This window comes from Typopeltis vanoorti, chromosome 14, assembly GCF_054136105.1.
Source record: "Typopeltis vanoorti isolate ZY-2024b chromosome 14, IOZ_Tvanoo_1.0, whole genome shotgun sequence".
NCBI lineage: Eukaryota > Metazoa > Arthropoda > Arachnida > Uropygi > Thelyphonidae > Typopeltis > Typopeltis vanoorti.
The window spans coordinates 11726410-11747679 of NC_143562.1; the positions used below are offsets into that span (position 1 = coordinate 11726410).

At 35.3% G+C, this 21270-nt stretch overlaps 2 protein-coding genes across 2 annotated transcripts in view; one reads left to right on the forward strand and one right to left on the reverse strand.

Annotated features, from left to right (window-relative positions):
• Cad88C (cadherin 88C) overlaps positions 1 to 7308 on the reverse strand; it is a 56299-nt gene extending 48991 nt beyond the window's left edge. Inside the window, exons 1-9 of the mRNA XM_090403585.1 lie at positions 7219 to 7308; positions 6023 to 6106; positions 5706 to 5857; positions 4291 to 4353; positions 2603 to 2692; positions 2369 to 2452; positions 2120 to 2245; positions 1252 to 1383; positions 495 to 573 (exon numbers count right to left, since the gene is read on the reverse strand). Of these exons, the coding sequence (XP_090259711.1) occupies positions 495 to 573; positions 1252 to 1383; positions 2120 to 2245; positions 2369 to 2452; positions 2603 to 2692; positions 4291 to 4353; positions 5706 to 5857; positions 6023 to 6106; positions 7219 to 7285 (877 nt within the window). The 5' untranslated portion in view covers positions 7286 to 7308. The remainder of the gene's footprint in view (positions 1 to 494; positions 574 to 1251; positions 1384 to 2119; positions 2246 to 2368; positions 2453 to 2602; positions 2693 to 4290; positions 4354 to 5705; positions 5858 to 6022; positions 6107 to 7218) is intronic.
• Positions 7309 to 20512: 13204 nt separating this feature from the next.
• Positions 20513 to 20833, forward strand: LOC150099226 (protein CFDP2-like). Its single transcript, XM_090404285.1, has one exon. It carries the CDS (start codon positions 20513 to 20515, stop codon positions 20831 to 20833), a length of 321 nt encoding a protein of 106 aa, XP_090260411.1.
• Positions 20834 to 21270: the final 437 nt, after the last annotated feature.

A 21270-nucleotide genomic window follows, 5' to 3' on the forward strand; every position in this document is an offset into this window, starting at 1 on the left:
ACTCTAGTAGGTAGTAGTTAGCAATATTAATAATTATTATTATAATTAATTTATTCAACAAGAGAGTGTGGAAATACTATCATTTAAATCCCAGGAATACGTGATATTACTATAGATTTCTCTCTAAAAAAAGTGTAGTTTTTTTCATTCTCATCATACAAAGGAGAAGAGGTGTTTTAGCTCACCCTTTTTATCCTTATTAAAATGACAAACAGGCCAGAGATTCCTTTGTTATAGTATATTCATAATAAATAAATAATACGAAAGAAGATAAGCGAGTTTTAAAATGAATAAAGTCGGCGGTAACCATAGAAAAAACAGCCTTGAACGGGAGAGACGTAATAAGGGATTGAGAATAGTAACAGAGAAAGTACATCCATCTAGTACCTGGTAGTGAAATACAACAGCGAATTAACATTCATGAGCAGCCAGCTTTTTATTCATATGCGCATATTTCTTCCGTGTAATTATACCTTCCCATATACCGCACTCACCTCTTTTAATCTGGTATGAGATCGCATTGTTAACTCCTCTGTCTCCATCTACGGCCTTCACTGTTAGAACAGGAGAATTCTAGGTAAACAAAAAACAAGATAAGTTAGACACTCTCGCTAAAAAGAAAAGATTTATAGCTTTATAACAATTTATTTATTTACTTAAGCATTTAGGAAGTCTTAAAATTCAACAACGGCGCCCTCTATATAAGAGAATGGTCACTTAAAGAACAGGTTATGTACTTCGGGGGTGAAAAGATAGCCAACTGTGTGCTACATTGATGGAATTGGATTGCAAGAAGTTAAAGACGTTAGGGATATGTGGATGGCGGTGGTTTTCACTGATAATCTTGTAATAACAAAATTAAATAAGGCTATAATATGGGAGTATCTCGAATGCTATTTTACATCGATCTGGTCACTTTTGAAAAATTTGGTTGGCTATTATAGCACAACCAAATGAAAAAATTTGGTTGTGCTATAATAGCACAACCAAATTTTTTCATTATAACTGTATATAAAAGTTTGTATATCCAAGTGCATCAAATAAAATAAAAAAGTTCTTCAATGTTTGTTGCCTATAATTTTTTCTATTAAAAAAGATAAAAAAAACAGTTTTTTCGACAAAATGGCAAATGAGTCGCCACAACTAACCCAAACTTGGGTTAATTTTGGTTAATTGGATAGCCCCCCCCCCCAAAGAGTGTTAGTCCAGGGCCCCCAAAGTTAACGGTCCGCCACTGACTGAGACACTTACCATAGACAGGTCCTCAGGAATGCGTGTTACAGATGGAACAACTACAAAGACTGGTGGTTGGTCGGCTACGTCTTCCACCTTTACCAAAATGGCTGCCGTTGCTGTATTACGTCTGCCAGTATTTGCCCGATCCTATAATGAAAATAATAATAACTGTTTGAAAAACAAATCCTTCTCAAAACTGTTTGAAAGCATTTTTTTAACAAATCTATGATACTAATATTTTATCAAATGAGTAACATTAACAGTAATGAGTAGCGGTGCAAGATTATGCATTTTAAACTGAAAGCATTGGAGGTCGAATATTATATTAATTGGCATTTGCTGCAAGAGGTTGATGAAGCCAGAGACTTAGAAGTAATGGTGGACAGTGAGTTGAGAAATGAGGGAAATGGTGGACAGAGAGTTGAGAAATGAGGGAACTGGAAAAGGTACAGCACTACCTAACCAAAATCATATTTGAATTGTGAAACATTGCAATTGAAGATGGACCGAAGAAGTGTGATTTTTCAATGTTTGAGATACAGGAGAGGAGAGAGAAGCATACAACTTAGTAAGGGGATATTGCTATAACCCAGAGGTATCAAATTTTGCCGCTGATGGTAGGTGAGGGAAGGGGTAGAACTGGTGTCATCTGCAGAAGCAAGCAAAGATATGATCAAGAAGCATGCGAGATCCAAGTTGTTTTTATAATGTGTGGTGAATGAATCAAGAGAAATACCAGAGCGCATTGCGAATGCATCGTCAGTGTATGTTTACAAGGAGAGGCATGATCAATACCAAGGAATTTCACCTTTGAGCGTCATCCCTCGATAAGTCCCTATTTTATTGGAGTGCATATATAATAATAACCGTGAAATATACTCACAAGGGCTAATACTCGTAGCTGATAGAGTCCTTTTCTTTCATAATCCAAGGATCCAATAAGGCTGATAACACCTTTGCCTTGACTGGTCTGAATTGAAAATGTTTTAACAGTATCATCCCCAAGGTCCTAAAAATACAGAAAGAAAAACAGAAATAAATTCAAGTTCGTTAAATTTCAGCCTAAGTCAGTATTTAGGCATTTCAGATATGTTCGTTATGGTTAAGATTTCTATTAGCAATTATGTTCTACCTGAAGTTGATAAATCACTTGTCCAAATGGTCCAGCGTCATTGTCTATGGCTTCTACTGATTCTATGACTCCTGGCTTGGCATCCTATAAGTAAACAATTAGAATAATAATCATCATCATCATAATAATAATAAGTCAATACTTTTATATAATAAAAAATAATATTATAAGCAATCACACTTCTTTGAGTTTCATTCTAATATAATTTAGTGATACCTAGGTGGCGCCACTGACCTCTCTAATGGAAATGGTAGATTTAAAAGGCTTGAATACTGGCGTGTTATCATTGATGTCTTCTACAATAATTAACATTGACTGCCTCACCTGAAACAAAGAAACGACATTCGATATAACGATTAAAGCTGTACATTCAAAAACCGGAACTTTTAATTATACATATTTTGAGAACATTAAATTATTATATATTGTTAACAATCCTACCAATCATGCATTTCTGCTTTGAGAAACATTCTTTTTGGATTAGGGGTGAACGATTTATTTTCGGTATTTAGTGTTACGTTGCTTATAAACCCGTATTTGGGGGTTTATAACAACTGTCCAGTCACGAAGTCGACAGAGGGAGTTTTAAACAAAGGCAATCACCCGAATCTCAAGATACATAAAAATACTGTATGCTGATTGGTTGCCATTCGAGGAAAGATGCTAGCAACTCACATAATAGGAAATCGCTGATTTCCTTTGTCCTGCCTTACATAAACTTTCATCACTGTCCGAATAGCTTATCTTATCCTTTGACTAAATATTTTAAGCAGCCATTATTCCTATGGGGTGCTTTGTCTCTAGGTTGCCTATGTTCTTAATCTGACACCGTTTCTATGATGAAAAATCCAGTTTAAGAAAGAGAAGTCTCTGATTCTAATCAAACGTGTCCGACTAGGAAATTCTGCTATGCTGCCTTGATCCCATAAACTAAATTCGTACCAGAATCCTAGATCGTTATACCTGAAAAGAGATTGAATTCCTCCCCCCGCGCCTCTTGCGGAAACGTTTATTTCTGGAAAATCGGGCTTTACTACGTATTTCAGACATAATATATACTTATTATAGGGCAAGGGAAAGACGGCACTTGTCTGCCATAATCTCTCCCCTAAAAGCTGGATGTATTGATAGCTTTAGTTCACTATCAGTGACATCGGCTGTTGGTAATCTTCTGAGAGGATTCAGTCAAGTGACATATAACAAAACCAGTGCACTACATAGACAAATTCTTACTTAGTCTCCTTCAGAAAAGTTATTTTTTAAATTATATTTACAACCATGTGTCAGTCTCCAAATTAAAAAATGAAAACAGAATGAAACAGAGTAATAATAAATTGCATTTAATTGGAAATTCTAAAAGTCAGCAAATTTAAAAATATTTAAAAAGAAATTTTTAAGATTATTTGCTTATGGAGAGCAGGCGAGGCCGTTTTGTCTAACTTTTCGGGACTGGGGAGGGGGGTTTCGATCTCCACTAGTAGCCAATGAAATATAAGTGGTCCAAGACTACCACTAATTTTTAAGCAGCATCCGGTGAAGAGACGGCAGACAAATACCATCACTTGGTGATCCCTTACCCATACACAATATGTTATTGTCTAATATAGTGCAGGTTTTATGGGCTATTTTCACGAAAAACACCAGTTTCAGAGAGGAAAAAAATGCTCACCGGTGCCAGACAGCGACTAACTCGGGAACCGGCCCAAGAAAGGACAAGAAAAAGTTCCTCTAGACAGCGACTAGAATTGAACTTAGGTCTTTCTTCGGGAAGCCTAGTACTGTGGATGCAAACGATACTGAATTACACAGGTTCCAAGATCATTTTTATAATATTTAAAACAATGCGTTTTGTGCTATGAGCATTATTTTAGTAGAAAAAATAATTATTAGTAAATTAGTAAACCACAAAATGATCAACTTACATATTGCCCCTCTCCCAGTTTATCATCTGTAAGTGTTAGTACAAAATTATAGGAATCTGTCACCTGTAACAGAAAACAGATCGTTATTAACTTCTTTCCTGTTTCACAAGTAAATCTTTGGTTTTATAATTTTAATACACAGAACATTAAAATTGCTTATGAGGTATAATGAAAAATGTAATATGCATACATACACATTATTAAAACAATTTCAAATAATTTTGGACACGTTTTTCTAAACAACTCTTACAAATCTTGATTTATCTAAAAAAAATTAGATAGATCAAGATTTTTAAGTAAGTACATTGGAATAAATGTGATGCTACTGCTTCTAAGCATCTTAACTCAGGAGGATTAGACTAGTAATTAATATTCGGTAACTTTAGAAGTTCGTTTAAAACCACTGATGGTTTACATGAATTAGTCATTAAACTAAATTATATCAAATAACATAATTATATATAAATTATATAATTATATAATTTAGAATTCGTTTAATTAAATTCAGATATTGCCATTAGATAGACTGCTGTTCTGTATTTATCAAGCCATGAATCTGCACACACTAAACAGTAGTTTGTTATCATCGAAGTAATTAAAACCATCGGAGTGAAGTTAGATATTCACACGTGATGTCATTTCACGTTGTATGTTTCTCATCGGCTTTTGAGAGCGAAGCCTTCTTCTAGAAGAAGCGGTGGGCCCGCAGATGCTCTTTCCACAAAACGTTAGTAGGACAAACAATCACAAACATCTACGTCCCAGGCGAGATTCGAACTCGCAGCCTCTTGGCTGGAGTTCGAATCGAAGCTGACAGAACGAGTTTAATGAGAAATATATCTTAAAATATTACATCAGCAAAGTAGATGGGAAATTACTTTTATAGGACTTTTTACAGTAAAAGAAGACCATCTTTCTCATGAACAAACAAGCTACAACTTGTCAGGGGAGAATTCATGAAAACGTAGCATTTCAAGAAGGAAATCTTATCGCATGAAAACCATTTCGTCCCACTCCACCTGCTGGCTTTGATTTTAATCTCAGACTTCTATTTATAGATCAGATAAGAAATTACGGACAAGAGAAATAATTCATTTGAACACATCAGTGGTTCCTCGTGTCCCACCCACTACAAAATGTCTAATTGAACTCTCACCCTCGTATATCACTACTTTACGTTCCCAATCGCTCACGGCATTCCCATTTATCTTCATAGAACAATACACACTAGGAATGATTACGAAGACAAATAAGTTGGTGACCCGTGTTGGATTCCATACATATGTACGTTATAATCACCGAACTATAGAACAGGGACCGTTTAGTAGATGTGCCCAATGATAACGTACACAATGTAAAACAGTGACCTACCAGGGCCCTCTAAACAATTACCTTCTCGTTAACAAATCACTCACCTCTCTGTCCAATTCTTTGTTGAGAAATACGTTAGCCTCGGTACTGCCCAACCTTTCGATTCGCAAAAGTTCAGCAGCCACCGGCCCCACAACTCCAAATGTAAGAATATCTCCGTCAGCATCTTCCCCTTGTAATTTGAAGAGTAATTTTCCTTTAAAAAATAAAAATAAAATAAATAATAATAACTTTAAAAGAGTCGGTGATAAGAATGTCTACAGAAAGATATTTAGATATTTCCACGCGTTGGAAACATTACCGATAGATGGCAGCACGTTTGTTGACTAACAATATTACATTTGAATTTTAATTTACTTACCAACAGTGTCTGGTCCTTCTTTCACTTTTACTATTATATCGGTGATCCCACCTAGGACAAATTTTGGCAACGAGTTCCCTTTAGCTGTAAACAAATACGCAAACTCAGTTTATCATATCATAGCAACAAAAACTCAAAGTGAAAGTCTGTTAGTAACAATGTCTGGATCCTAGTCTTCCTTGTCCTTAGGGGGATTACAGTTTTCTAACACTCCCTTTGTGAAAATATGACTATAATCTAGGTGCTGTATTACTTCGTGACCTCGCAACACGACCTATGAAGGAGAAAAATTAATGCGAAGCAAAAGGAAGTCAAGGAAGCCCAGTTCAGACACCAACATACACTTAAATTTCAAGTTTTCGTCGCCTATTTCCTGATTTCTATCATACTAGCATTTCCATATCGCTGGCTCCATTATTCTCTATTAATATAGTCCTTCTGACACCCCCACTCCTATAGAAAGGTAGGGCATGAAAGAGGCACTCCTCATCTGCTCGGACTGTGAGTTTTAATATCCGCATGTGTGTGATTCTAATGGACCGCAGAACAATCAGCAATCAACGGGTTTTACATAATTATCATGCACAAGTGGTTCCTAAATACTGGTTACGGTCAGGTGATCATAGTTCGTTGTTCCGGGTCATAAAGGTCAGGGAGTAGACCGGTTTTTCGACACTTGTGGAAGGTCAAAGGGAGGTAACAGCATTTATACGACCCAATATATTTCATTCTAAAATTAACAAGTTATCGTAACTTTATAGCTTCTGCATTATTGTGGAGAGGTAACAGAGTGACCCCAGGATGTCGCTCTTGTATCGGAAGCCAATAACACCTCACTTCAACCTGTGAGCGTTTTAATGGTTTATGTCACTGGATCCGGAACTTTGGTCAACTAGCGGGATTAAAGGTGGGATCAGAGATCTGCATTAACTATCATTATTTCTGTATAATCCAACAATAAACAACATCATTAGTTACATCTAACTTAACCTAAGGTAACGTGACAGTCAGACACGAATAACTAGACATTTCCTAAATCTACTGCAGATTTAATTCAAAATCTTAGCAGATGTCAATACGATAACCATTTCGGATATGTTAATGACTTTAGAAAAAACATTTATAGAATTTTAAATCAGGTTAATTTATATTGTATCACTATATCATTGTTAAGAGATGATGATGTTAGTTCTTACCTGTAAGTATCCTGAAAGCTCCCAGCAACACCAGGATAATTACATGAATACCCTTGACTGCCTGCATACTATCATGGTACTGGCGGTAGAAGAGCCATCTACAGCTAAAATAAAAAAAAAGGTTTGAAATATCATCATCATCATCACAAAAAAATAACTACTCTAGCAATTCTGTGACTGCAACAGCCTCATCATCATCATCATCGTCATGTGATAACGCCACTAGATCATTAGTTGTGCCTTCATGTCATCATCTGTCATCCAATTGACAATGCGACTGGCTAATATACCATCTCTTCAAAAGTTCTGCAAGTCCCAGACCAGATTTGAACTCAGTTTGGTATTTCCAAAGGGCATTGTTGATGCTGACCCCACGGAGGCCATAAATGTGTTCATATAATGATAACTTTTACAACTGCTAGGTTAGTAACAATCTTCCTAATTATGTGTTAATAAAGTATTATTATCATTAAAATTATAAAATAAATCATTATTATTTGACACCTCCACGGAGTCCATCGAGGGAGGACACCTACTCTACACCTCTCCATCTCCACCACTCAACCTCATCCACAAACCGCCTCATCTACACCAACGCCATCTACTGTCCACCATCACCACTATTATTTTCACAGACAATCACAAAACATCCATGCCCACGGCGGGATTTGAACCCGAAGCTCTTTTAACTCTAAGTTACGTTTTGACGTGACTTAGAGTTAAAAGTTTAGGTCTCCGCCCTTCAGGCAATTTTTACAGTTGATATAATCGAAGAATCTATCGAAATATCGTGACTATGTCCACTTTGTTTACATGCTGTATGTCTATATTGTTAGATATATTGTATTATAGGTATCATATTTAGTTACGTATTAAACCTCAGTTCTCATGAATTTTATTTCAAAAAATGTAAGCCATTGTTCTCCTTGTTTTCTGATAGCCCAGACTTCAATTCCATAGGTAAACATTGGTCTTGCAATGTCTTCTATGCTTTAATTCTAGCATGTCTCTTGTATTTTTATTGGATTAAAAACTTGATTAACTATTCGAAGTGTTCTGCTGTGCTTTGTGAATTTTATTATTAATGTTAATGTCTTCTCTGTAAGTAAAATTATAACTGGGAAAGCTAAAGCAGCTTTCTTGCTCGAGATTTGTTATTTCAACACATGCAATTATTTGATTTTGAGTTTCATCGTGAGCAACTATGTCTAAAGGTAGAATCCATTCGCATAGTTAAAAGCTTTCCAATAATTTTATATACTAATGTGTCTATTAATTTCTTTGTGCTTTTTTAAATAGCAAGTTCAAAGAAAAGTAATTGTGTGCGCAGGATCTGCCCTTGGGGGTATCCATTTTGCTCATCACCTATCTTATCACGGAAATGAGTCTCAGAATCATTTAAAATTTTATAAGGTATTGGAAAGAATCGGCCAGCAAAGGTTGGTCGATTGGTAGAGCCTCTGCTACTAATGACTCAGTTAAGTAAGTTTGAGCGCGGTTAGTAGTTGGAAGGGAACCAATCGTTCGATTATGTTGGCACACTCTCCCTCGATGAGTCTTTGGACTCCCTGGTGTCAAATGCAGGTGTTAAGTCAAATAATAATAGAAATAAGTATGAATATATAGAAGACTGCTCTTTCGGTTCAGTTATATTCAATTATAAATTTTATAAAATCCACAAAAATTAAAAACTATAAAATTTAATTATAAATTTTGTAATTTTAAAAGGCCAAAGTTTATCCGGAAATATACACAATGTATTACATTATTAATATATATATATATATATATATATATATATATATATATATATATATATATATATATATATATATATATATATATATATATATAATTTATTTATTTATTTAAATTAATTATGCTTAGTTAAATTAATTATGTCGCTAACCTTGTTATTAACTAAGTGCTAAGAATTAGATATATGGATATTGAATCAACTGTGAATTATTAATCAGATAAATGAGACAACTTGATTTAAAAATTGTATATGTATGCAGATTAGAGAATATTGAATGATTGATTCCAGGCTGTTATCACTTTTGCCCATCAGATGTCACTAATAGGTCATTAACTTTCGAACCATTGTTAGGAGTTACAGAAGCGTACAGGAACTCGGCCGAATAATCGGGCAAGATAAATTAATGTCGCTGTTTAATTGTATTCTCCACGCATAATAAAGCTATCGCGACATTGAGCTCATCAAGAGTAAACATATATGAACGACTTGGATTACTAATCGCATTGTGCACTGTACTGTGACACGGCTCTTAGCTGGGTCCACCAGAGGGCATTGTTTAACTTAACTGACGACTAACATTCCAATGTGTAGCGTAAACAGACGAACTTTTAATGGATGTTTAGATAGTATCGCAGAATTTGTTCGAAAATGCTACGCACATAACCATTGTCAAATACATTACGATATGGGTCAGTACTACAAAGTGCGATTTATTGCTTATTGTCCAAATATCCCTCAGGAAATAAGATTTGTAACTTTAAGTATAAAGAGCTAATAAGCTTCATTTCGGCAATGAAAACATTACTTAAATTAAGGGGATATTAAATCCCGCATAGTTTTAAAACCGAATAAGAAACTCAAAGATCGGAATCAGAGAGTTTCTTGCCGATTATAGTAAACTATAAAGTATCGGCGACACTAGCGTTAGCCAATGCAAGTGATCCTAGTACGTAGTACAATACCGGGCAACTCGTTGCAAAGGTGGAGGAAGTTCAGATCGCTATTCTTAGGTATTTTCCATAATGTAAAAACACATTTCCTAGGAAATGTATGCTGTTATTACATTATGGAGGGAGGTCACTACCCAGACCGGTTTCAGCCTTTTTTGAGGCTTCATCAGTGAGTAGCTAGACTTAATACCGAAGTGTATAGCGAAAAGAACTTATGTACTCTGCGAACGAGTTTTCCAAACAGGTGCAACCATTAAGTTACTTAAGTATAAAGAACTAATAAGCTTCATTTCGGCAATGAAAACATTACTTAAATTAAGGGGATATTAAATATCGGAATTAAAACTATGCGGGATTTAATATCCCCTTAATTTAAGTAAGATTTGTAAGTTTTTTTTTTCTTCTTCTCGAAGTTCCAATGCTGAAATAATTATTTCATATAGATCAGTTGCCGAATGATTGATTTTGTGCCAAGAGATTTTGTGCCCATGATGGAGAGGAATGCTGTAGTTCACTTTAGATAAGTAAATGTTGAAAAAAAAAAAATTTCTCATAGCAACAAATTCAAGTAATAAAATACTAGCATTACCAAAAAAAAAAAAAACGTTTTGAACAACTTTCTTGTAACCTAGCAACAGCATAAATGAATATTTAAGACGTGAAAGAAAGCTCCAAAAAGAAACACACAAATCACATTGTTGAATTTGAGTCACGTGGTTATGGTATGAAGCCGTTGTACTTCAGTGAATTTTATGCGTTCATAAACTGTGGTGTCTTTCACATGACCTTCTCGTGGTCCCAGTTGAGTAAGAAGAATCTATTAAAGGAGTCTTAGATAATTTGCGAATATTCATCTGGAAAGGAATTTAGTTGTTATCATAATCTCCATCTGTTGCGGATATTTAAAAATATATTAAATCTTTTATGACGGGTCGGCAAGATAAACTAGCCCCCAAATGTCAACTGCATTTTTTCCAGATGAATACATTCATGAGGATGAAGAAACCTCAAAAATTATCTGCGTCTACAGTGCATATAACTCTGTAAAAGATGTGAGGTAACCTGAAGCCAATCCTGTAGCAATACTGTCTCTGGAGCCCTTTGAATGAAGACTAGACTCAGCATATCCGTAATAGCACGTGCTAGCAATTCCATAACTATCCTAAGTTGAGAATTGTGCCGAGATCAGAGATCACCGACTTCATCTATTTTTCTTCACACAGATTTGAAGCAATAGGTAAGCTAAAGGTGTATACGTCATGTTGCAGAATGCATTGTGATATAAAATAGTGCTTGGTAGCGAAATGGTACAGAGTATCATATCGTTATTATTTGGGGTCCATGGATTCAACTAGACGATTATAGTTTGGAGAGTCCGATCCATATCAGCTGAAGAAATTAGTAATATCAAATATAGCCTTTCTTATACTTACCCCTTAACAATGCCTTGCAATATGCTAATTGTGTCTCTCAAACTGTAAAATAATTCTTTGTTTTAATGTTTAATTAGCGGTCGATCTCTTAAAAATACATAATGTGTAAAATAAAAGATTTCTTTTTTATTTATTTATTTTTCATTACGTTTTTTCCCGTGTTGCACTTTTGACTTTCCTGCGCCCTGGAAGAATTGTTATTATAATTGTTAATTTTCTAGTTGCTTTTCAAGAGAAAACTTAAAACTATATATCTCTATAACCTGTGAACAGCGTTTACGAGCTCTCATATCAGTACACCTAACAATAAGCAGACAAACGATATGTTCAATATGATCAATAAATACGGCCAAAAGAGTTTGTTTGCTACATAACACAAAACAATGAAAGGAGTTTTGAATAAAAATAAAACGAACCGTTGGCATTTTTTTTTATCCCACAAAGAGCTCATTTAGGCATTGCTATCATAAACGTAAGTACAAATTAGCAGTGTAGGTAATTATTTCTGAAATATATGAGATGTTATAAATTTTTTTAAAAAAATTATTTGCGTACAGAAATAATCTAGAGTTTGTTAAAATATTATTTACATCGTTTTATTTTATGCTTCCTATAAAATGGTAGAGCAAAATAACCTTCTGTTGACGAAGCAAAACAATTATAGATATGTTATTTTATTTTATTTTTTTTCTTTTATTCCCAACTCGCTGCATTCTGACATTAAAAGGCAAGTCCGAATGTATCGTGAAATACACTTCTACTAAACAAGCGCAGAATTGCTTAAAGAACAGATCGTTTTGTGGCTAGCAAAGAGCATTTAACGTCGGAATAAAAGTCACCTTTTCTAAATTCCATGCTGAAGGAAAAGCGAACACAAATATGTGCGTGTAAGGCCTGGAGATTCCCACCTATTTGTTACGCATGCCTGATAAGAACTGTCTCGTTAACCTAATATTACCCACAATCCACTTTGTTTCAGCCTCTTTTCGCTCGTTTGCGTTGTGCTAGGATGATCAAGAATGTAGGTAACGATGCCAAGATGCAACCACCTATGACCACCTGATGAAACCCCCACGGCGAAATGATTTCTTACAATCACGACGTTAGTTTCTTCGGCACACCATTAATGGTAATGTACACAATCCGCTCCTCGGTGTACACACACATCAGGTAAGAACAAACTTAAGTTATGACGCTGGCGCCCTCTGGGAATAGATTTGAATGTTTAGAATCTCTCGGAGAGCTCTTACCATGCAAAAAAAAAAAAAAAAATGTCAATAGGCTAACCCTTCAGTGCTCTGTAACGGACATATAACGGTACCTGTTTCCGGTTAGATGAGATAATTTCCGCCCAGTTTTCAAGTGACTCTCATTCCAACCGAGGTCATGGTTGTCGATTTGTCGACGGCATAGTTAACGGAGAAAGAGCGCTTTTTTTTGATACAAAGTGTAAAATCACACGACAACCTGAAAACAATCGTTCCATCTGTGTCATAACAGTAGTAGCGTGCGTTTGTTATTGTCGCGTGGATGCTGACAATCCCGGTCGTCGAGGTTTCGTTGAAAACATCTTCAGACGCGACCTAGGCCTAAATGGAGAGTTCAGTTTTCGTGCATTTATTTCCCGGCTTTACAGATTATGTCGGTTTCAGTTCACCAGCCACGTGCGTGAGTATCCATCACACACGCACGTGACACGCTCAACTTTTGATAGCGTTCAGATTTCTCTGGTGTTTGTAATCCGGGCTATCGCATCTAAAGATAGCAAATCGAGTCATTTGTAACAACAAAAAGAGAAAATGTCTGGAGGTCAAATAGCTCGCAGTAACGAATGTAGAGAAGTATACATTTCAGATGATCTATCAACTAGTAAATCGTATGTAATGACTGATAGATAATGTTAAAGATAGATATGATGCCATCGAGTGCTCTCAATAAATAACAAAGAAAAAAATGATAACATATTCGGATGACATCATACAAAAAGCGTAATCAGAATGCACGAAGAGAATCTATATTTAAGATCTAGTGATATTAATCTTAATAATTAAGGGGGAAAAAAAACATGACGTAAAAAAAAAAAAAAAAAGATAAAATATGCCTACATTTCGAACCAGGTGTATCGAGGTGACCAAATCATATGTACAGTTACTGAGTGACCACTTTTCAAAAGTCTGTCAGCCAAGCGAGGATATTTCTGTACCTGTAGCAATAACTGATATGAGATTTGAAGTTAATGAATCACAGGACTTACTATATTGCACAATTTAAATGCTAACACTGCTGAAGATTTAGGATTATCAGCTCGGGATTAAAGCTGATGTTACGTGAACGAGAAAAGGAATTGATAACGCCTCTTACTTGATTATTTAACTTAAGTTTTAACTCTGGGTATGGTTCCTAATGAGTGGAAGGAAGGCAAAGTAGTTCCTTTGCATGAAGGGCTCTAAGGCTGCGGTAGTAAATTACAGTCCAATCACTATCTTGGGAGTGGTGGTAAAAGTATTGGAAAAGTTGGTTAAGGACAGAATTCAAGAATGGGTGGATAAGAATATGATACCCAATAGGGGCCAACATGGTTTTGTTAAAGGTTGGTCCTGCCTTAGCAATTTATTAACTTTTTATAATAGAATGACATCTGAGTTGGACAAGGGGAATGGCTACACACTGGTACTTCTGGATTTTGTTAAGGCTTTTGACAGGATGTCCGATGGAATACCGTTACACAGATTAGAACAAATGGGGATGGATACTAAACTGGTGATATGGATAAGAGAATGGCTCATGGAGAGATGCCAGAAAGCAGTGTATGGAGGAGCTGAGTCCAGGATGAAGCAGGTGACCAGTGGTGCACCTCGGGGCTCTGTGCTGGGGCCGTTATTCTTTAATTTGTATATAAATGATATTGGAAATGACTTGAAGGGAAATATTCAGTTGTTTGCTGATGATGCAAAGTTGAGTAGCGCAATAAAAAAATCAAGCTAATGTTGAGAGTTTGGAGGGTGATTTAAATAAGCTGACAAAATGGACAAAAGGTAATGGATGTCAGGTCTATGTGGGAAAGTGTATAGTTATGCATTTTGGAATTAAAATATTATCAGCTGTGTACCACATTGATGGAACTGTATTCCAAGAGAATGATGAGGCTAGGAACTTGGGGGTGTTAGTTAATAGAAAATTGAAGATCAGAGGACATATTGCTAAGGTATCCAAGAGAGTTCATAAGATTACTTGGTTATTGAAGAACACACTAACATCCAGAGATAAAGAGGTTATTATTCCTCTTTATAAGGCGTTGATATGTCCACATCTGGATTACTGTGCTCAAGTCTGGTCGCCTGGATTCCTTGGAGATGAGGAATTGGTGGAGAGGTTCACCACTTCCTCAGAGGAGAATGACTAAGTTGGTGAGTGATGCTAAAAATGCTCACTACATTGATAGATGGAGAGCTTGTGGATTTCAGAGGTTGGTTGATAGGAGGAGAAGAGGGGGATATGATAGAAACATTTAAATTACTAAAAGGTTTTTATAAGATTGATGCAAGGGAAATATTTCAGCAGAACACGAGGTCATCCCTGGAAAGTAAGGAAAAGTGTGGTTAACAAGGGTGTGAGAACTAGATGTTTTGCAAGAGTGGTGAATGAGTGGAATGCGTTGCCTGACTCAGTTGTGAGTGCTTCATCTGTAAATGAGTTCAAGAAGAGGTATGATAGATATTGTTTTGATAGCTAGGGTCTCCCGCGATGAGTCTTCTGACTCCATGGAGATACCCGTAATAATAATAATAAACACAGTCTATTCCTTCCATTATAAAAAAACATCGTAGCGAGAAGAAAAACAAAAAAAAAATTATAAATTATTTAGTTTTAGTTGTAATTTAGGGATGTAACTACCTTCTGTCCCACCCCTGTGTTTTTCAACTAAATCCAATGAAAGTACACCTCTCAATGGCAACTTTCAAGCACATAATAATTAAAATATTAAAAATAAAAATAAAAAACCCTAAATTATAAAAGATAACATGTGTCGTATTATATTTATAAATATATTATTACCATACACTAGAAGTTACAAAACCTATGGCAAATTAATGGCGTGAGTAGGATGGTTCGCATTGTATTAACAAAAAAAAAAAGGGGGGTAATAATAATAAACGAACTTGCCCTCAATCTGCAAATGTTCAGCTTTATGCACAATTGACGGGAAAACAGGACAGACTGTGAAAATCTAGCTTCTTTTTTTCCCCTTTTTTGCAAACTGTAGTATTATTAACATTTTTTTCTCTTATTTTCGTTACAAGAGAAAAAAATGTTAATAATACTACAGATTATGGCCACTGGATAAGTGTACAGGCACTGGAATGACTGATAGCTACGTTTACCTTTATATGATAAACAAATACAATCCTGTCCTGTTTAAACATAAATTAAAAACTAAATGAGGATAATGCTTATTGAGAAATGATTGTGTATTTATAAAACGCGTGGACAACTGTGCACACATTTAATTCCATGGGGGAAATCGATGAAGAAAACATTGCAAAAGATAATGAAACCAAAGAAAATTTTGATTTGATCTCAATAGACTTTCATTAATCCATAATGTTAGATTAATCCGTAAATATATTTTATGAAAATACTTACAATATACTTTTCTCTTTTTATCCCACCCCAAAGAAAGCTAATTGTATTTCCTCTGATTTATTAAAATGCTTGCAGAAATACAGAACGCAGAAACTGGGTAGGGGCCACTGCCGCACCACACCTCCGAGCGAACAGCTGGCCGTTTGCATCAGCAGTTAATAATAAATCCTATTATTTTTACGGGCTTATGAGGTTACCATCCTGCATCAAAGGGTCGAATTCTTTGAAACAGAAAGGAAAAAGGCCCAGATAAAGTGCAAAGATAGCCCGGTACTACACACACTTCGACCAGACCTTTTTGTTAGACCTCAGAAACCTAATTCTCCCTTCTCCACAGTGCAGCAAACCAACTGCCAACCGTCCTGACACTCTAATTTCTACTGCAACCACGAGGACAGATTGTTCACCGGGTGACCAACTGACCCATGGATCCATAACCGTCTTGCAATAACGAGTGTGTAATCAGGGGCCCCCGTAATAACAATCCCGCCTTTCCTTAAAACATCGAAAATAAGAAACTTCGTTCGCAAACTTTCAGTGGGCTTGATTTGGGTAGAAATAAAAATGGTTGATGTTTTAAAGAAAGCAAGTCAGAAATATCACCTACTTCAGCTCCAGCAAAACTGTATGGAACCCTCATAAACTGTCATCTAAAAGTAAGTAATAACATCAGAAAATGTCAAATAACATTTCAATAAAATGTCAGAAATAACACCTACTTCATTACCAAATAAACCTCTATGAGTGACCCATCTAAAGAGTCCTCTGCTTTCGCATTCTTTCCACTCCAAACTCGAATACCAAGAGAGAGATTTTGGCCATATCAAAACAGCAACTCTGTTTTGATATGTACAATTAGTACAAAAATAATAAAAGATGGATACCATGGTTTAAAACAGAGTAAAAAGCTAATTTAAAGAAAACTGGAAAAAAAAATCAAGGAAATAGATCTACAATAAATTCTGTAATAAATTTATATAAAAACAAATGACATAGAAATCATTGGAATCATTAAAATAATCCTGTTTACATTTCTTTTGATTTAACTGAAACATTTGATATAATACAGCTAAAAGGCACAATAACCACGTTAAAAATGAGGTTATTGTGTCTTTAAATGCTAACCTAACCTAACCTAACATGTCAGACTTAGCTCTTTGTTTTATGCAGATGATGTTCATCTCCTAAACGTAACCGTTGCATATGTCCATACTTCTCTTGCATAACAGCCGTAACAAATTTGGCATTAAAATAAACAATATAAAAGGCCAAAACTATCAGAATAGGCAGGGGCATAAATTTTAGTTTCATTCTGAATGAAAATCGTATAGAACAAGTAAAATATTTTAGCTGTTTAGGCACAGGTTTTTATCGAAATGGCAAATTAAATATGGAACTAGGCAACAGATTTAAAAAACGGGTATAGTAGGAAGCCACATGAATAAATATAAATGGAATAAATATTTAAAACAGGTGCAATTAACGCTGTATTTAAACATAACCTAGTTCAAAAACAAACTAGACTAAAAGTACACAATACATTAACCAAAGCAGTTCTATTATTTGGATGTGAAATCTGAACAACAAAACAAAAACACAAAGATTAATAACAACTGAAATGAAGGTTTTGAGAAAAGCCAAAATATAGTCCATTCGATCACAAAATAAATGAAGAAATTATAACTTCTAGTATATTATCGAATGCTTAATATAAAATATGCAAAAAATTAATTGAAATGATAAAGCCAAATAAAACCTTGATTTGATCTCATGAAAATTTTTAATCCATAATTCTAGACTCATCGGTAAATATGTTTTAAGAAAATACTCACAGTATACTTTTCGATTTTTAGCCCACCAGCCCACCCCAAAGGAAATCGATTTTACTCCCTCTCACTCTTTAGAATGCTTGCAGAAATACAGAACGCAGAAACTGGGTAGGGGCCACTGCCTCACCACACCTGCGAACGAACAGCTGGCCGTTTGCCTCAGCAACTAATAATAAATCCTATTTTTACGGGCTTTCAAGGTTACCATCCTGCATCAAAGGATCGACTTCTTTGAAACAGATATTGAAAAGGCCCAGATGAAGAGCAAAGATAGCTCGCTACTACACACACTTCAACCAGACCTTTTTTGTTCGACCTCGAAAACCTAATTATCCCTAATACTAAATCCTATTTTTACTGGCTTTCGAGATTACCATCCTGCATCAAAGGGTCGACTCTTTGAAACAGACATGGAAAAGGCCCAGATGAAGTGCAATAGGTCGGCACTACACACTTCAATCAGACCTTTTTGTCCGACCTCGAAAACCTAATTATCCCTTCTCCAGTTCGGGCAAACCAACTGCCAACCGTCTTGACACTCCAATTCTACTGCAACCACGAGGACAGATTGGTCACCGGGTGACCAATTGACCCATGGATCCATAACCGTCTTGCAATAACGACAGTGCAATTACGGGGCCCCCGTAATAACAATCTCGCCTTTCCTTAAAACATCGAAAATAAGAAACTATTCGTTCGCAAACTTTCAGTGGGCTTGATTTGGGTAGAAATAAAAATGGTTGATGTTTTAAAGAAAGCAAGTCAGAAATATCACCTACTTCAGCTCCAGCAAAACTGTATTGAAGACCCTCATAAACTGTCACCTTCAAGTAAGTAATAACATCAGAAAATGTCAAATAACATTTCAGTAAAATGTCAGAAATAACACCTACTTCAGTACCAACAAAACCTCTATGAGTGACCCATCTAAAGAGTGCTCTGCTTTCGCATTCTTTCCACTCCAAACTCGAATACCAAGAGAGAGAGATTTTGGCCATATCAAAACAGCAACTCTTTTCAGCATTCTTCGCCCAAGAAAACACGGGAAGAATCCCGATATTTATACTAATTTCACTGAGAAGTATTAATAGTGACTTAATAATATTGTCCGTATAATAATAATGTATTTACTTTTAAATAAATTTTACCATTCGAGTTGCATTGCATTTTAGATGACGTATACCAATGACGTCATACTTTAATTATTTCATTTACAAAAGAGTAAAGTTAGGCATACACTCATCCAGGGAGTGCATTCCACCTTCTTACTTTCCGGATATCATACAACACTGGATGCTCTGAAACTGCTTTGAGATATTGCTCGTGAAACAAGGGTTTCACATTATAGAGGAATGAAGATCAATACAGATGATACGAGAACATATAGAAACTGCAACAACTGCCCCAATACGGAACTGACACCCACTCACATCTTTACCTGTCCAGCAATTACAGCAGCCTTGCAAGAAATAGATCCTAATCCTGAACAACAGCTCTATACAAACAAAATCACAGACATAGCCAAAGCAGTACAAAGAGCGCACGGAAACATCTAAGACTCTTCAAAGGACAAGACAACAACAACAACAAGGGTTTCGCAGAATGCAAGTTCTACGTCTCCCTGAGACATGGTAGTAGTAGAAGTAGTGGCGATCTTCAGCACTGTAACCGCATATTAACATACACTTCATGCTTTTCCCATTGAAACTTTCTAATTTAAGATAATATCAGAATTAAATCGATACTTGAAAAACAATTTAATAGCCAACATTTGTTCTAAAACACTAGAATAGAAATCGTACTAAAATAAATTTTTATAATTGGGATCCCAAAATTAATTTCCATTTCTTATTTTTTTATTGATTTATTTCCTATTCATAACATGTATTTTTTATTTATTTATTTAATTATTTTATTTTATTTTTTTATTTTTTTATTTTTATTTTTTGAAAAAGTAGTAATTCTATCCTGCAGAGTTTGTCAATCTGTCTACTTCATGACTGCTAATAGATGATTGATTGAGTGAGTATTTAATATTATTATTATTGCAATAGAGGAAATAATGGTTACGGCTGTGCATGCAGGAGCAATGTGACTTGGGAGGAATAATAATATTCGTTTAGGAAACTGAATCTTACCTTTAGATACTTGTCAAATTGACACTAATTCACACCATGTATTCCATTTCAAAGGTATTTTGATTCACGTCCCAAGGAACTGAATTCAATATTCTATCGGCACGGACACGCTGATTATATCTAACGAAATGCAGCTTTTAACCATTCTCTCGAGTCAACAGTTGATGCTTGACCCCAGTGAGTACGCACTGGGACAAAGTATAAGCTTTGTCCCAGTGATATGTCGATAGTGTTCAGTGGTCTGTTGCAGTTACTTCACATCCGAGTTCTTGTGGGTGTAGCTAATTAGAATTTTTTTTTCCCCAAAAAAAAAAAATTCTTCGCTGATTTCAGGAACATTAAAAGTTATAGTGAGTCCATAAAACAGCTCCAGACGGTGTCATCTCAGCCACCAATGTTTACAATTTAAATGCTGAATTCAAAATAAAACTCCTCCAGACAACTGCCGCACATTCACTCGTCCGCCTGACGGGAAATCAATTAATAGACCTCCAAAATAAGAATAAAATAATAGGAAGAGACAATGCCACAAATAAGAAAGATGAATGAAGTGGATAATGAAATGCTGAAATATAAAATAGACCTCATTGCACTACAAGAAATGCGATGGCAAGGACGGGAGAGAATTGATCAACAGCATTATAGTGTTATTTATAGCAGTCCTAATGAACGAACTGGTGAGCTGTGCATTGGCTTAATATTAAGCAAAGAAGTACGGAAAAGTATATTAGAATTCGAAGCTATGAATGACCGAATAAAAGGAAAATTTACGTACATTACTGTCATTTCAGCTCATTCACCAACTAAGGAGAAACAAGAAATTGATAAAAATATATTTTATGAGCAACTTGACGAAGTTTGATGTAAGACACAAAGGTATGATATTCTATTAGTCATGTGATACTTTAACGCTAAGATTGCAAAGAAGAAAATCAAACGTAAGTGGCAGGAATATTTGCGTTAAATTATAAAAACAATGAAAATGGTGATTTACTGATGCAATTTGTAATCAGAAACAAATTCTTCATAAAAAAGCCACATCGTTCACACATAAAGCAATCCACCCGGGAACTTGGAGTGTACCAGACACGAACGACGCAAACCAGATCATGTTTTAGTCTTGAGACATCACTTTTCCTCGGCTATTGATGTCAAGAGCTGTAGAGACCCTAATTGTGACCGCGATCATTATCTAGTGAAAATGATTATATATATATATATATATATATATATATATATGTGTGTGTGTTATATATATATATATATGTGAAAATTTGAAATTTAAAAAATTTCAAATTT

What these genes read in the sequence shown, in the direction of transcription:
- LOC150099226 (XM_090404285.1), top strand. Translation starts at nt 20,513, where the DNA reads ATGAATGAAGTGGATAATGAAATGCTGAAATATAAAATAGACCTCATT.